The following is a 16162-nucleotide window of genomic DNA, read 5'->3' as shown; positions in this document are numbered from 1 at the left end:
AACACTTGTTTCTTTTCCTTTGGAGGCAGTAAATATATATATATATTTTTTAAGATGAATAAATCATCCCTCTGTGGTATGAATATTTGGTGATGGGATTGGAAAAGGAACGTGGGCCAAATACAGCTACAAAATATTATGGAAGATACCACCCCTGCTGTATTCATTCATCAAACATTAATTGAATACCTACTATGTCCTGGGTATTAGGCTAGGTATTGGATATAAGAATGAAAAAGATAAGAAGAAAAACAAAAAGAAGGGAAAAGAAATACTTATACCTTCCCATAAGGATTTGACAGTATCCTTCTATATTTTTTTTTCTCCTTATGCCTCACTTAACTTTCCTTCTCCATTTTTAATCACTTATAGCTCCCCCATTCTCTTCCACACAAAGCCTTACAGTGTTAACTTAAACTTTAAATGTGTGATTCCTTAACGTTGAAGTTAGAGGAATAAGAAAGTATCATGTTAGCCATTTCCTGTTCGACTTTTTTCAATTTTAGGTGCAAGATCTAAAGGTTGCCTCTCCTGCAACAGTCAGTAGATGTGGGATGGTGTTTGTGGATCCTGAAGAACTGAAGTGGATGCCTTATGTTAAAACCTGGATGAAGAGTGTTTCTAAAAAAGTAAGTGCAATCAAACACTCCCCACTGTCTCCATCTGTCAGGGCTCACCCTTCCATCAAGTGTCCAGATAGCAATTGGTTAATGCCTCACTGTGCTTGACTGAGGGAATCCCAGCATTGTACCTAGCTCTCTCCCCAGAATTATTGGGATCTTCCAGGAAGGTTGTATACTTCCCAAAGCTGTCCTCATTTTTTGTTACCCTGCCTGGCTTCTCTCCAGACTGTTTTCTCTCAATATAAACACTTCCTTGAGTTTCCCCAAACACAGGTAGAACAAGCTGGGACATTAAAAAAAGACTTTGCAGGAGGCTTGAGATAATGAGAGGGAAGTACATGGAAGGAAAAGAACAGTAAATCCAAGCATTGTTACAGTTTTTAGATTTTAGGAACCCCTAACACCTCTGAGAGACAAGAAGAAGAGAAAACCAGTTTACCTCCCACCCAACCTTAGGTTGATTACCCAAGACACATTCTAACCTCAGAGGTACCATTCCACCCAAAGCGAAAGAAAGCTTTTACATTATTATTCAGAGCAACTCAGTTCCATATTATCTTCTGTACCCTCTGCATTCTAAAATAGGGTTTCTCTTTACCTTAACAAGCGATCTTTTTTTCTTTTTAAGATTTCATTCTTTTTTTGTTGCTGAGTAATATTCCATTGTCTATATATACCACTTCTTTATCCACTCATCTTGTTTGTTTGTTTTTAATTGGGTTAGAGTTGCTTTACAATGTTGTGTTAGTTTCTTCTGTACAACAAAGTGAATCAACTATATGTATACATATATCCCCTCCCTCTTGGACCTCTCTCCCACCCACCCCCATCCCACCCATCTAGGTCACCACAGAGCACCAAGCTGAGCTCCCTGTGCTATACAGCAGGTTCCCACTAGCTATCTATTTTACACATGGTAGTGTATATATGTCAATCCTAATCTCCCAGTTCATCCCATTTCCCCCTTCCCCACCATGTCCACAAGTCCATTTTCTATGTCTGCGTGTCTATTCCTACCCTGCAAATTGGTTCATCTAATGGATAAAGAAGATGTGGTACATATGTACAATGGAATATTACTCAGCCATAAAAAGAACAAAATTCGGTCATTTGTAGAGATGTGGATGGACCTAGAGTCTGTCATACAGAGTGAAGTAAGTCAGAAAGAGAAAAACAAATATCATATATTAATGCATATATGTGGAACAAGCAATCTTTTTAAGTGTTTTGCTCCATCTCATCTCAAGAAAGCCACTTCAAGAAAGCCACTTCAAGAAATCCATCTTCGGTGGGATAGGGAGGGTGGGAGGGAGGGAGATGCAAGAGGGAAGAGATATGGGAACATATTTTTATGTATAGCTGATTCACTTTGTTGTAAAGCAGAAACTAACACACCATTGTAAGGCAATTATACCCCAATAAAGATGTTTTTAAAAAAAAAAAAAGTTAAAGCTAAAAAAAAAGCAAAAAAACAAAAAAACTACAAGGAGTGTTTCCTTAGACAATGTGAGCATGTGTGAGTGTGTGGGGTCTGCGTGTATGTTTGAATTTGAGGGTGTGCCCTTACAAAAAAAAAACAAAAAAAGCCATCTTCTTTCTGCATCTCCCCATCCAAAAATGAATCAGAAAACTATTGTTTTCCTGATCCTTAGCATCAACATTTTAAGAATATTGTGGTAAACTCTCCGAGTACCTTATATTTTTTTTAATTTTTTATTGGAGCATAGTTGATTTACAATGTTTTATTAGTTTCAGGTGTACAGCAAAGTGAACAGAGTACCTTATTAAAGAAAGTAATTCTCAGAATTGAGACTTTACCATGGGCTGCCAAAAGATGTTAAACATTTCTGAATTCACTCTTTTAATAGACTTTATTATTTAGAGCAGCTTAAGGTTTATAGAAAAATTTAACAGAAAGTATAGAGAGTTGTCATATAATTTCCCTCCTCCAAATAGCTTCCCCTGTTATTAACATTTTGCATTGGTGTGGTACATTTGTTAAAATTGATGAACCAATATGGATGAACCATACATTCTTATGAACTAAAGTCCATAGTTTACATTATGGTTCACTTTTGTGTTGTACAATTCTATGAGTTTTGATAAATAAATAATATCATGTATAATATCATACAGAATAGTTTCACTGCCTTAAAAATCTGTGCTCTACCTATTCATCCATCCACACCCTCTTTCAACCCCTGACACCACTGATTGTTTTTACTGTCTCCATAGTTTTGCCTTTTCCAGAACATCATATAGCTGGAATTATACAGTATGTAGCTTTTTCAGATTGACTTCTTTCACTTAATAATATGTATTTATGATTCCTCCATGTCTTTCTGTGGCTTGATAGCTCATTTTTTGGCACTGGATTAATACTCCATTGTATGGATTTACCAAGTTTATCCACTCACCTACTGAAAGACATCTCAAAGTTTCCAAGTTTTAGCAATTATGAATAAAGCTCCTATAAACATTCATGTGCAAGTATTTGTGTAGACATAAGATTTCAACTCATTTGGGTAAATACCCAGGACTGATTTCTGGATCATATGATAAAACTATGTTTACCTTTGTAAGAAACTGCTAGTCTGTCTTCCAACATGGCTGTACCATTTTGTATTCCCACCAGCAATAAATGAGAGTTCTTGTTGCTCCACATCCTCACCAGCATGTGGTGGTGTGGTATTTTAGATTTTAGCCATTCTAATAGGTATGTAGCAGTATCTCATTGTGCTTTCACTGTGCAGTTTTCTAATATGTTGAGTGTCTCTTCATATATTTATTTGCCATCCATATGTCTTCTTTGATGAGGTGTCCAAATCTTTTGCCCACTTTTTATTAGGTTGTATGGTTTTTTTTCCACAGATGTCAATGACTACACATTGTGCTTTATTTTTTTTTAATTTATTTATTTATTTTTGGCTGCATTGGGTCTTCATTGCTGTACATAGGCTTCCTCTAGTTGTGGCGAGCGAGGGCTACTATTTGTTGCAGTGCACCAGCTTCTCATTGCGGTGGCTTCTCTTGTTGCAGAGCACGGGCTCTATGTGCACAGGCTTCAGTACTTGTGGCACGCAGGCTCAGTAGTTGTGGCTCACAGGCTCTAGAGCACAGGCTAAGTAGTTGTGGCACACGGGCTTTGTTGCTCCGCAGCATGTGGAATCTTCTCGGACCAGGGATCGAGCCCATGTCCCCTGCATTGGCAGGCGGATTCTTAACCACTGTGCCACCAGGGAAGTCCAGGTTGTATGTTTTCTTATTATTGAGTTTTGGGAGTTCTTTATATATGTTAGATACAAGTTATTTATCAGATATGTGTTTTGCAAGTATTTTCTCCAAGTCTGGCTTGTCTTTTCATTCTCTTAATATCTTTCACAGCACACACATTTTTAATCTTAATCATCCAACTTATCAACTTTTCTTTCATGGATTGTGCTTTTGGTGTTATATCTAAAAACTCACTTCCAAACCTAAGGTCACCTAAATATTTTCTCTGTTTTCTTCTACAAGTTTTATAGTTTTACATTTTACATTTAGGTTTATGATCCATTTTGAGTTAATTTTTGTGAAAGACATAGTATCAATGTCTGGATTCTCTCTATCTCTTTTTTTTTTTTTTTTTTTTTGCATGTGGATGTCCAATTCTAGCACCATTGTTGAAAACACTGTCCCTTCTCCATTGGATTGCCTTTGTTCCTTTGTCAAAGATCACTTGACTATATTTGTATGAGTCTATTTATGGGCTCTATTTTGTTCCATTAATCTATTTGTCTTTTTTTTTTTTTTTTTTGCCAATATCACACTGTCTTGACTACTGTAGCTTTACAGTAAGTCTTGTCAGGTAGTGTCAGTCCTTTGACTTTGTTCTCCAATATTGTGTTCACTATTCTGGGTCTTTTCCCTCACTGTATAAACTTAAGACTCAGTTTGTTGATATCCACAAAGTAACTTACTGGTATTTTGATTCAGATTGCATCAAATCTATAGATCACATTAGGAATAACTAACATCTTCACAATATTGGGTCTTTCTATGCATGCACATGAGCTGTCTTGTAATTTACTTAGATGTTCTTTCTTTCTTTCATCAGAATCTTGTTGTTTTCCTCATATAGATCTTGGAAATATTTTGTTAAAAGTATACCTAAGTATTTTATTTTTTGGTGCTAATGTAAATGGTGTTGTATTTTCAGTTTCAAATTCTAATTATTCATTGCTGGTATATAGGAAAGTAATTGACTTTTGTATATTTACATTGTATCCTACAGCTTTGCTATAGCTACTTATTAGTTCCAGAAGTTTTTGGTCAATTCTTTGAGATTTTCTATGTAGATAATTGTTTCATCTGTAAACAAAGACAATTTTTTTTCTTTCTTACCAATCTGTATACATTTTTTCCCTTTTATTCTCCTATCGCATTAGCTAAGACTTTCAGTACAATGTTAATAAAAGTGGTGAGGGGGCAACATTTTTTTTTTAAATCTTTGGGAATTAGTCCTTTACCTTACATAGATATTTTAAATATTTCTCTTTATACTTCTTCTTTTTCATTGTTCTTAATTATGAGAGATATCATCAATAGAGATGACTACATGAAATATATGTTGACAGTTTAACAAATGATTATAAACATCTCTGTATCCATTACTAGATCAAGATGTAGGACATTATCAGTAACCCAGAATCTCCCCCATGTGTCCCTCCCAAGTCATAGAAGGGATTTTATTAATTTAACTTGTTTCATATCTTGTGATGCTTACACCCTTTAGTCTAAAAGTCACAGGATATATTGCAACATACAAGTTTGAACCAACCCTTTTTAAACTTAATTATATATTTTATCTGGTCTTGCTAAAATATTATTTGTTTGTTTGATTTTTCAGCTGAATGAAGAAACTCAAGAATATATATTGAATCTTTTCCAGCGTTATGTTGATGATGGTTTAAATTTTATCAATAAGAAATGCAACCAAGCAATCCCACAAGTGGACATCAGCAAAGTTACTACGCTCTGTTGCTTATTGGAGTCTTTGATACTTGGGAAAGATGGAGTTAATTTGACAATGGTAGGAAAGGTTTTCTTACTGCTATAAAACTAGGAAAATGTGATTATTGTATAGATGCTCTGCAAATAAACAACTCCAAACTTTCTGTCATATGATTATTTGATTTTCAAGTTAATTTTCTAGGGGACTAATGATTGTGAATAGATTCATACAATCTCAGATTTGGAAGGAATTTTAACCTATAGTTTACTCCGCTACTCAATGTTTAAACTTCCTTACAGTCTATAACATAATCCCCGTGTGTGTCTACTTAAATATCTTCATGCAGGCATAAACATAGTTATAATAGTTGAAAGACAACCTTGAGCTTTTGTTCTACATGCTCCTTGCCATTCATTTTCTCATCAGAGTATTTAAATATATACAATTATAAAACATCATTCTGTGCACCAATGAATGAAATATAAGAAACATGCAGTGTGCCCTTTTTTTTTTTTTTTTTTTTTAAAGCTAAGTGACAGAAGAGACAGCATTATGTGGGATGAGGAGGATGATGGACTTGCTTGGGTGCAAATCCTTTTATGGGACATAAGTTACATGTTAATAAAGCTGTTTTGTTTTGTTTTGTTTTGAAGATTGATTGATTGATTGATTGATTGATTGATTGCTATGTTGGGTCTTCGTTTCTGTGCTAGGGCCTTCTCTAGTTGCGGCAAGCGGGGGCCACTCTTCATCGTGGTGCGCGGGCCTCTCACTATCGCGGCCTCTCTTGTTGCGGAGCACAGGCTCCAGATGCGCAGGCTCAGTAGTTGTGGCGCACGGGCCTAGTTGCTCCGCAGCATGTGGGATCCTATCAGACCAGGGCGCGAACCCGTGTCCCCTGCATTAGCAGGCAGATTCCCAACCACTGCGCCACCAGGGAAGCCCAGTGTGCCCTTTTAAAAATGCATAATTCTAAACAAAACAGTCTTTAGACTTTGTAATTTAAGATTCTTTTTATGTTAGCATATAAAATATTAAAATTCTTTCCCTTTGTTCTTTCAGGAGCAAACAAAACTGAACACTGTACTATGTCAGACTTTTGTATTCTGTTACTTATGGTCTTTAGGTGGAAATCTAACTGAAAACTACTGGGATTCTTTTGATACATTTATTAGAACACAGTTTGATGATAATCCTGATGCCAGGGTAAGAGCCAAATAAAGTTAATTTTAACATAATAACTCTGAATCATTAAAATTAAGTTTCAAGACTAAAACTTTAAAAGCCTTGGTTCTACTATAAATATAAATTCTTCATGTAAAAGGGTTTCTAAAATTATTCACTTTCTTAAATTATAGGTAACATTTATTGTATTAAAAATTTTAGGAGTTCTCTCCCGGCCATATGAAGAAAGTAAGGTATAAAAGTGTATAAAAACTCCCTACTATTATCAAAAACATTGAATTCTAGTTAGTAAACTTATTTTTTCTCAGAGTTATGGTTTAGCAATTCTGAAGCTACTTTCTGTATGTTCTGAAATTGAGCAAATGAATCAATATATTGAAGATAATGGCAGCGAGGTTTTTCGCTGTTAAGAGAAGGGGCTTACAAATATGGAAGAGAAAGATTAGAATGCACCTTGTGTTATTGGATTGGAATTATAGGTTTTGGTACTCATGGAATATATATATATGGGTCTATACATCCATCCATACGTAAATTTCTTACTTCTGTGTGCTGAGAGGAACTAGAAGCAATGATACCTCAATAGCAATGAGCATACTTAGTTACTGATTTCTAAATACTATTCTCCACGAAAGAGAACCAAAGCACCTTAGTGAAACAGCTGATTCCAGTACTGAGGCAGGAGAAGTTCGAAATGAGCCCAGAATATCTTTTGTCAGATAGTGAAGAAGTGCTTGAAGAACAATGGCACATGTCAAAAGAGCACAGGAGAAGATTTTTCACTATGTACTCAGTTTTTTAATAGTAATAAGACTATCCCTGTTAACTATTTTATCTTCAGTGAACTTGATAATTTAAATTTTTTAAGGAATTAGTACTTTTCATCTATTGTCGAATGTCAAATTCATGTGCATAGAGTTTTTTGTAGAATTTCTTTACTATTCTTTTAATTCTGCAGAGTCTGTAGTGATATCCACTTATTTTATTCCTGATATTTGAACAGATATTTGTATCTGTAATTTGTATCTTTTCTATTCTTTGTTTGGTCAGTCTTATTAACATCTGTGAACTTTCGACACTTCTAATTTCTTACAATAAATATCTGTCATTTTATAATAATAATTTTTTAAAATGCACAGAAGCCAGTTTGAAGGGATTCCCACTGGCCAAATCTGGGCAGACTTGAGCATCAAAATAATGATAGTGTAGGATTACAAGCCATTGAATGAAATAAAAATCTGTGAGTCAATTCACATAAAAATATATGTGAATAAATAAATTAGGGAGAAAGGAGAGCTCTTCCTTATAGGAGAATACAACTAATCTGTATAGGAGAAATGATGGAGTGAGAAAGTTATTACTTTGCAACCATTGAAGCAATAATTGATTTAGGCAAGAATAATCAATGGTTGCTAAAACTAGTGGGTGAAGGTTTCATGAGAAACAACATTTACATAGTTTCCAAACATCTTCTACAAATTACTGATTAGTAGTAAAGAGAAGAATAGTATCATTATAGTGAAGAAACCTTGTAGACACCACCTTAACTAAGTAATCAACTCCTCATCGATATTAGCACAAAGCTGTGCCTCCTGATATGGTGCATAGAGAAGGATACAGCCTTGCTTCTGAGCTATTCCTTTCCAAAATGTGTAACCTGAATCTAATTATGAGGATACACCTAGAATACCCAAACTGATGGAAATTCCATAAGATAAACTGGCCTATATTCTTCAATAATATCTATCATGGAAGAAAACTGAGGAATTTTCTCAGATGAAGATACTAAAGAGATATAGCCCAATGCAATGCAATATCCTGCATTGTATCCTAGACTGAGAAAAATATAGCTGTAAATGACATTATTAATTGGCAATACTCAAATATGGAATGTAAATTGGATAATAACATTATATTAGTAGGCAATTTCATGATTTTGATCATTTTACTGTGGTTATAAAAAATCCCTCGTCTTTAGGAAGTACACACTCAAGTATTTAGGGTAATGTAGAATAGTGTATATAACCTTCTCTCATAGAGTGAGAGAAATACTAAAGCTAAAGGGGTAAAATGTGAACAGTTAATCTAGATAAGGAATATATGGGAATTCTTTGTATTACTCTTTTAACTTTTCTGTAAGTTTTGAATTATATCAAAATAAAAAGTTACCAAAAGAAAAAATATAATTCCCAAGATAAGAATCTAAGCCCTATGGATTAGGACTTTCTAGTAGATATGAAACCCTGCTGGATCTTCAAGATCATTGTATCATAATTAGACAAGATGGACCAGATTGAGGACAGCTGGGAATTTGAGACAGAGAGACAGATCCCTCTGGGTCAAGGGAAATGACCTGGGATCATCAAAAGTCTGTAGGGGATGGCCCAGAGCAAACATTCAGTCCAAAAAATATTTATGGAAAACTTGTTACATAGTAGACACCATTCTGGATATGGGAGCTAAAGCAAGTAACCAAAGTCCCTAGCCTCACAGATCTTACATTATAGTCAGGGGAGTCAGCCATAGACAAATATACATCAAGTGGCAGTAAGTGCCATGGAGATCAATAAAGCAGAGTAAGGATGATAGGGAGTGCTAGGGTGGGGGGGGGGCAGTGGGAAACTATTTTATATATTAGTCAGGAAAGCTTTGCTAATAAGGTCATGTTTGTACAGTGTCCTGAAGAAAGTCAAAGACCTAGTCATTACTTAGGGGGAAAGTATCCCAGTCAGAAGGAAAAGCAAATATGAAGGCCTTTACTCAATGAGTGATTGCCTGACAAATTTGAAAAACAGAAAGGAGGCTTGTGAGATCAGAGTGGAATGACCAAGTAGGAGTGTAGTATGAGATGAGGTCAGGCAAGTAGCAGGGGGGCAAAACATGTAGGGCCTTATGGGCCATTGTAAGGACTTTGGCTTTTCACCTTGGGTGCAATGAGAAGCTACTGATAGATTATGACCTAAGGATGATGTTTAGCAGGACAGTGCCAGCCCCTATCCTGGCAGTGGTAATGCTACTTGGATAACAGGAGGGAGTCCAGATGAAAAGGTGGATTCCTCCTTCTGTCTGCAAGTCCCAAATGAATGGGCTGTTGGATTTTTGTTTCTTGCCTTAGTAAATGGACAGACAGCCACGTAATAGTAGCCAGAACTCAATGAGTGTTATAGATTCTTCCTTCTTTACTGACCTGCGTAAAGTGATTGAATTTTTTCTTCTAATTAATTTTTTTCAAATATTTCCTCTTCTCTTCATCCTTATTGCCTCTGAATAACTCAGGTTCTTTTCATTTCTTTTCTGGGTTGTTAAAATAGCCTATTTATTATTCCCTTGCTTTTGGCCCATTCCTGTCTAATTCACCTATGCACCATTGTTTTTTAGAATTACAGGTTACAATCTATTAATTGGTCATGAAATCAGTTGAAAGACTAATAACCCAATTTTTAAAAATGAAATATCCACTATCACAACTTTTACTCAACACTATATTGGTGATCCTAGCCAGTGCAATAAGGCAAGGAAAAAATAAATAAACTTTAGAAAGGAAAAGAAATTGTCATTATTTGCAGAAAACATAACTGAATATGTAGAAAATCCTAAAGTTTTTTTAAAAATAGAATATAAAATAGAGTGATAGTTGGGGTGAATATTATACATATTTGAACACACATTATATATGTAAGTACCATGTCACCATGTCAAATTAAGAGTCACTGTCAAGTGTGCTTGAAACACCACTGCTCTGTACAGCTGCCAGAATGAACTTTCTGAAATGCAATCTGATCATGTCACCCACCTACTTAGAATTCTTCACTGAACTCTTGCTGCAAGCTCTTTAATAAATGACATTTTTATAATTTGTCCCCATCTGTGTTTCCAGACTTATCTCTTATAGTCCCCAACATGCATGGCACTTTCCATGGCTTCCAGACCTGTTTTCTTAGCCTGAACCCTGACTCCTTCTTCCCCAATCCCATCTCATCCCTTCTTTGCCCTGCTTGAAGGGCAAAGACTGACTCCTACTTGTCCTTCAAGTCTGAGTTGTAGCATCACCACCCCTTAGAAGCCCTCCTAAATCTCTAGCCACCACTACAACTCTCCTGCAAGTAGAAATGAGCCATCCCTCCTTTGTGAGTGTACTAAACTCCACTATAACCCTTATTTCTCCATGAGTATTAGCTAATGTGCTTGTGTCCCCCAGGGAGATTACAAGGTCATTGAAGGCAGAGGCTGGATCTCATTCAGCATTTTCCCCCAACACCAAACACAGTATTTGGCATGCAGTAAGTCCCTGAATGTTGGATTGAATTGAAAATGATTTACAATTCTAATATGGGGTTTTGATATAGTCAATATATCAGGTTTTTACTGCACCGTATTTCATGATTAAGTTTAAAGAATTAGACTCTGATCCTTAAACAACTACTTTTCCACAAAGGAACAAAAATCCAAATCCATCCATGTTCTATGACTGCCTTTGTTTCTGTGTAAATATTTCTGTTGCCATGTGTCAATCCTATTGAAAGTGGTGTTTAATTTTATACTCTAGCTTCCCAGTTCTGGTGATCTGTGGAGCATTTACATGGACTTTGACACCAAACGGCTGGATCCCTGGGAACGAATCATACCCACCTTCAAGTACAGCCGAGATATTCCGTTTTTTGAAATGCTTGTCCCTACAGCTGACACAGTGCGCTTTGGGTATCTAATGGAAAAACTACTGGCAGTCAGGCATTCAGTGTTGTTTACCGGAATAACGGGAGTTGGCAAGGTAGGAAACCTACATCAAACAAGAAGTCCTGTCCAAAACAAGGGCATGATGAACTTAGAATTGTAAGCTCCGTAAATAATACCTTATTTCTCAGGGGAATTTCTTTTGAATTTTGATCATTTTTTCAGGAAGAATGTAACTGTGCTGAATCTATATCAACTCCACAGTTTGCCACTTTCTGAATAAATCTTGGGTGTCAATAATATATATAAACCAGAGAACCCTGGACCAGTCTTTTGTGTTTGGGGCCTTTTATGTTGTGTCCTTTAGAATTTCTAGGGCTGCCACTGCACAGGTTAAGGTGGGAATTTGTCAAGGCAGTTTGTGTCCCCAGTGGACTATTGATGAAGGTCACTCTGTCCCCTCCTGCCTGTTTACTTCTACCCAACACAGCGATGATGTTTAGAAAAAGTGGAGTATAGAGGAAAATGCTGATTGTTTGGTCTTCTTGGTTTAGGGGGAATCCATATAAACAGACACTCACTGTTTCCCCTCTAAATTATTTCTGAGTTTCTGAATCTTACTATCAAATTGACTTGGATAGTAACCAAGATGGATTTTGGTATGATACTAAAATAGAAATTTTTGCTGAGATAGAGCTGATTAGAATCTTTCTTTGGCTCTGATAAATATCATTAAATGGGATCTCCAGGAAGAGAAAGGCAGATATTTCAATCTGGCTTTTACCTCTGTCCTTTTCTGTCCTGTTTCTTACTCATTGTTCTGGAATATTACTGATATAGACAATTGAAAGGTTTTATATTGAATGTGAAATCAATTAACATTTTTTTTTAATTTTAAAGTCTGTTATTACAAAAGGACTGCTAAATAAAATTCAAGAATCAGCTGGCTATGTTCCTGTTTATCTAAATTTTTCTGCGCAAACTTCATCTGCAAGAACACAAGAGATCATTGAATCAAAACTGGAAAGGAAAAGAAAAAATATTCTAGGTAAGAATTATCCTTGTCATTTGTCTCACACAAATTATATATTAAATGCTAATAAGTCACATAAACCGTGCATGTAATAAAATTACAATTGGATATTTTCTTTGCTTAATTTATTAGTAAAGGTAATTCTGTTAATGGTATTCTTTCCTGGGTATAGATCTAGATATCTTAGCAAGCAGGTAGTTTATTTCTATCATCACCTTCAACTCAGAGCATCTTCAATCTCTGCCTCTCCAAGACTCTCCCTCTCTCCACTCATGCCATGCTTTCAAACCTTCATTGATTTCCCTTTATTTAAAACAAACAAACAGGGGCTTCCCTGGTGGCACAGTGGTTAGGAGTCCACCTGCCAATGCAGGGGACACGGGTTTGAGAGACTGGGAGGATCCCACATGCCACGGAGCACCTAGGTCCGTGCGCCATGACTGCTGAGCCTGCACTCTGGAACCCGCAAGCCACAACTACTGAGCCCGTGTGCCACAGCTACTGAAGCCTGTGCACCGGGAGCCCACGCTCTGCAGCAGGAGAGGCCACCACAATGAGAAGCCCGCTCACCGCAACGAAGAGTAGCCCCTGCTCGCAGCAACTAGCGAAAGCTCACGCGCAGCATCAAAGACCCAATGCAGCCAAAAATTTAAAAAAAAAAAAAAAAAAAAAACCTCTTTATGTCTGGTGCACTGAGTTATCTGAACTCAGTAGGGAATAAGCATGAAACTGTTTTGGTGTTTCCTTCAGGCAGCACTTTCCGCCAAGCTTTGTGGGATCTCTCTCACGCTGCCTTATTAACTGCTTAGATAAATACCATAACTTTCTGGTCACTTGCAAATTTGAGTCTGGTCCAATGTAAAGCTTCAATCCCAAACCCAAAATTTTTTTTTGTCTTTTTTTTTTTTGAAGTATAGTTGATTTACAATGTTGTGTTAATTTCTGCTGTACTGCAAAGTGACTCAGTTATACACATATATACATTTAAAAAAAATTTTTTTCCATTATGGTTTATCCCAGGAGATTAGATATAGTTCCCTCTGCTATACAGTATGACTTTGTTGTTAATCAGTCCAAACCCAATTTAAAGCTCTTCCTCTCCTCTGCTGTAAGCCAGGTTTGTGGCTGGAGGTGCTGGAGGTGGAGAGGGACATGGGGGCTCTTTTACTCTTCCCACCCTCCCTCTAGGAGGCTCTAGTGTATCTGGATGGGAGGAGAAGGGAAGGACAAGGTTCTCCCTAACTGAAGTTTAGGTGGGCCTCTGTGGATTGCCCCTGCTTCTCCGCTGGCCTGATGGTTGTCCACGTTCTCGGCGTGGCAGGCTTCCAGGAGCAGGTTTTCTCAGGACCTCCCAGAAGAATTGTGCACAGGCCAAGCATTGACCTTCCCACTGGAAGGTTCCCTGATGTTGGGAATCACGGTCTCAGCCTCGCTTTGTCCCACCCTCCAGTGGCACATCCTGCAGCCTCCTGCTGCTGGGGTCCACTTGCCCAACCCACAGCCCTCCCGGGTGGAGCACTAGGCAGAGCTCAGGCCCAGCTGCCTTCCACATTGTCTATCATCTCACAGGCCCTGTCACGCCAGCTGCTTTCCTAGCCCCTCTGTGTTACCCTTTTCCTGCTCAGGTAGGCGCAGGGCAAAGGATGCCAGTCTTTCTGGTGGGGGCTCCAAATTTTTATGAATGGTACTCATAGCACCCCTCCCCACTCTTGACCTGCTACTTGGCTTCCAGAGGCCAGGAGATGAAGTGGGGCACTGAGTTTGCCTCATTTTCTTTGGAAATGTCACATGCTGGATGCCAGCGTGGTGGAGTCACTTCCTCTTCTTAAGTTGTTCTCTTTTCTATGTTATCACTCTTTTTTTTCCCTCTGAATGTATATATTGACTTTCTTTAAGTTAAATATGACATTGTACAGCTCCACTGCACTGGCTTTCCCTTTGATGTAATAAGGATGCTTTTGAATATCCAGTCCTGTTTTCCCTGTAGGGGGTGGTGGGATGGCATTTATGTAAGGAAACTTTTGGGATTCTTCTGCTTCCTCATGTGAAAAGGAAATGACTTTACTCACCCCAGGCCCAGGCCACACAGTTGGTGAGGGCAGTGGGAGTGGCTGGGATTGAGGAAGGTCAACTGAAGTGCTAGGATCCACAGCTTCCTGTCGGAGCCTGGATGGGGCCAGAAGGAGATCTCTCATCCTCAAGACAAGACTCTGCTGGGACCCTTCTCACTCTGTAGAAACCTGAGCTCATTATGACCTGCACGGTGTTCACTGAGTCCAAAGTCTTACCTAAGTCTTGTCTTACGTTTACCGAGGGCAAATAATAATTCTTAAATTCATGTTATTTCCTAGGAGCACCAGGAAACAAACGAATTGTGATTTTTGTTGATGATTTAAACATGCCCAGACTGGATCGCTATGGCTCTCAGCCTCCCATTGAACTACTTCGGCAATATCAAGATTTTGGTGGATTTTATGACAGAAACAAACTCTTTTGGAAAGACATACAGGTTACTTTAGGTTTTAAATTACTTTGCGTGTTTCAGTTTAAACGGCAATGAAATATGGTGTATTCATTTGCTAAAGTTGCCATAACAAAGTACCACAGACTGGGTGACTCAAACTATAGAAATTTATTTTCTCACAGTTCTAGACGGTGGAAGTCCAAGATCAAGATGTCAGTAGGGTTTGTTTATTCTGAGGCCTCTCTCCTTGGCTTATAGATGGCCGTGTTCTCCCTATGTCTTCTTATGATTTTCTCCCTGTATCCATGTCCAAACCGTCTCTTCTTGTAAGGACACCAGTCATATTGGATTAGGACCCACCACAGTGACCCCATCTTAACTAAATTACCTCTGTAAGACCCTATCTCCAAATACAGTCACATTGTGGGTTATGGGGGGTTAGGGCTTCAACACATGATTGGCCAAGAAGAGGCAGAGAAGGACACATAATTCAGCCCATGACATATGGCCTCTGCATTTCTTGTGTGTAACTCAATTCATTCAGTCTGTATTGGGTTATCGCCATGCTTGATTCATGAGATTTATAGACAACTGAGACAGCCCCGGCCTCCTGGAGGGCTCAGCTTTGGAGGATGGATGAACATGTGTTTATAATGTAGGTTGATAAGTGGAGAGAGACTGGAGGGGGGCAGGGGTGGGCACTGGGTTGATGATGAGAGAATCCTTCCCAGAAGAGGTGATGTCAGAACAGGATTTTGCAGGCAGGGCAGGGCAAAGCAAGGAAAGGGAGTTATTTACTTCTCAAAGCAAGTAATGTGAGACACCGCGGGGGTGTGGAATGTGAGCACCAAAGCAGCAGGACATGCAAAGGTCAGCCCAGGGGGCCCTGGTGCCATGATGAGGAATGTGATGAGGAGCCTCTGAAGGAAACATTGTAGAAAGACCCCCTTGGCTGCAGGGAAGGTATGGACTAGAGAGGAGGCAAGACCAGAGGCACCTGCAATATCATGTATTGACCAGTTGAACATGTTATGACCAGAGGCTCAAAGGAACCTAGCCCTGTATTTCCCCTAGGAGCAATGGTTCAGGGTGCATTAATTCAGCGTTCCTGGCAATTTTATAGAACACAACTACCACAAATAACAAGAACTGACTATACTTAGTATTCATTATATGTATTTTAACCTAAGGTA

General features: G+C 38.0%; 1 protein-coding gene across 1 annotated transcript in view; it reads left to right on the top strand.

Moving 5' to 3' along the window:
• Window positions 1–16162, top strand: part of DNAH6 (dynein axonemal heavy chain 6) — a 299547-nt gene that overhangs the window by 144492 nt on the left and 138893 nt on the right. The window contains exons 35-40 of the mRNA XM_082357203.1: window positions 507–629; window positions 5512–5694; window positions 6679–6822; window positions 11348–11569; window positions 12373–12520; window positions 14857–15014. Coding sequence (XP_082213329.1) covers window positions 507–629; window positions 5512–5694; window positions 6679–6822; window positions 11348–11569; window positions 12373–12520; window positions 14857–15014 — 978 coding nt within the window. The remainder of the gene's footprint in view (window positions 1–506; window positions 630–5511; window positions 5695–6678; window positions 6823–11347; window positions 11570–12372; window positions 12521–14856; window positions 15015–16162) is intronic.

This window comes from Balaenoptera borealis, assembly GCF_965194805.1.
Source record: "Balaenoptera borealis genome assembly, chromosome: 15".
Taxonomy (NCBI): domain Eukaryota; kingdom Metazoa; phylum Chordata; class Mammalia; order Artiodactyla; family Balaenopteridae; genus Balaenoptera; species Balaenoptera borealis.
The sequence above is the reverse complement of the archived record's forward strand: the minus strand, read 5'-3'. Positions and strand labels throughout refer to the sequence as shown.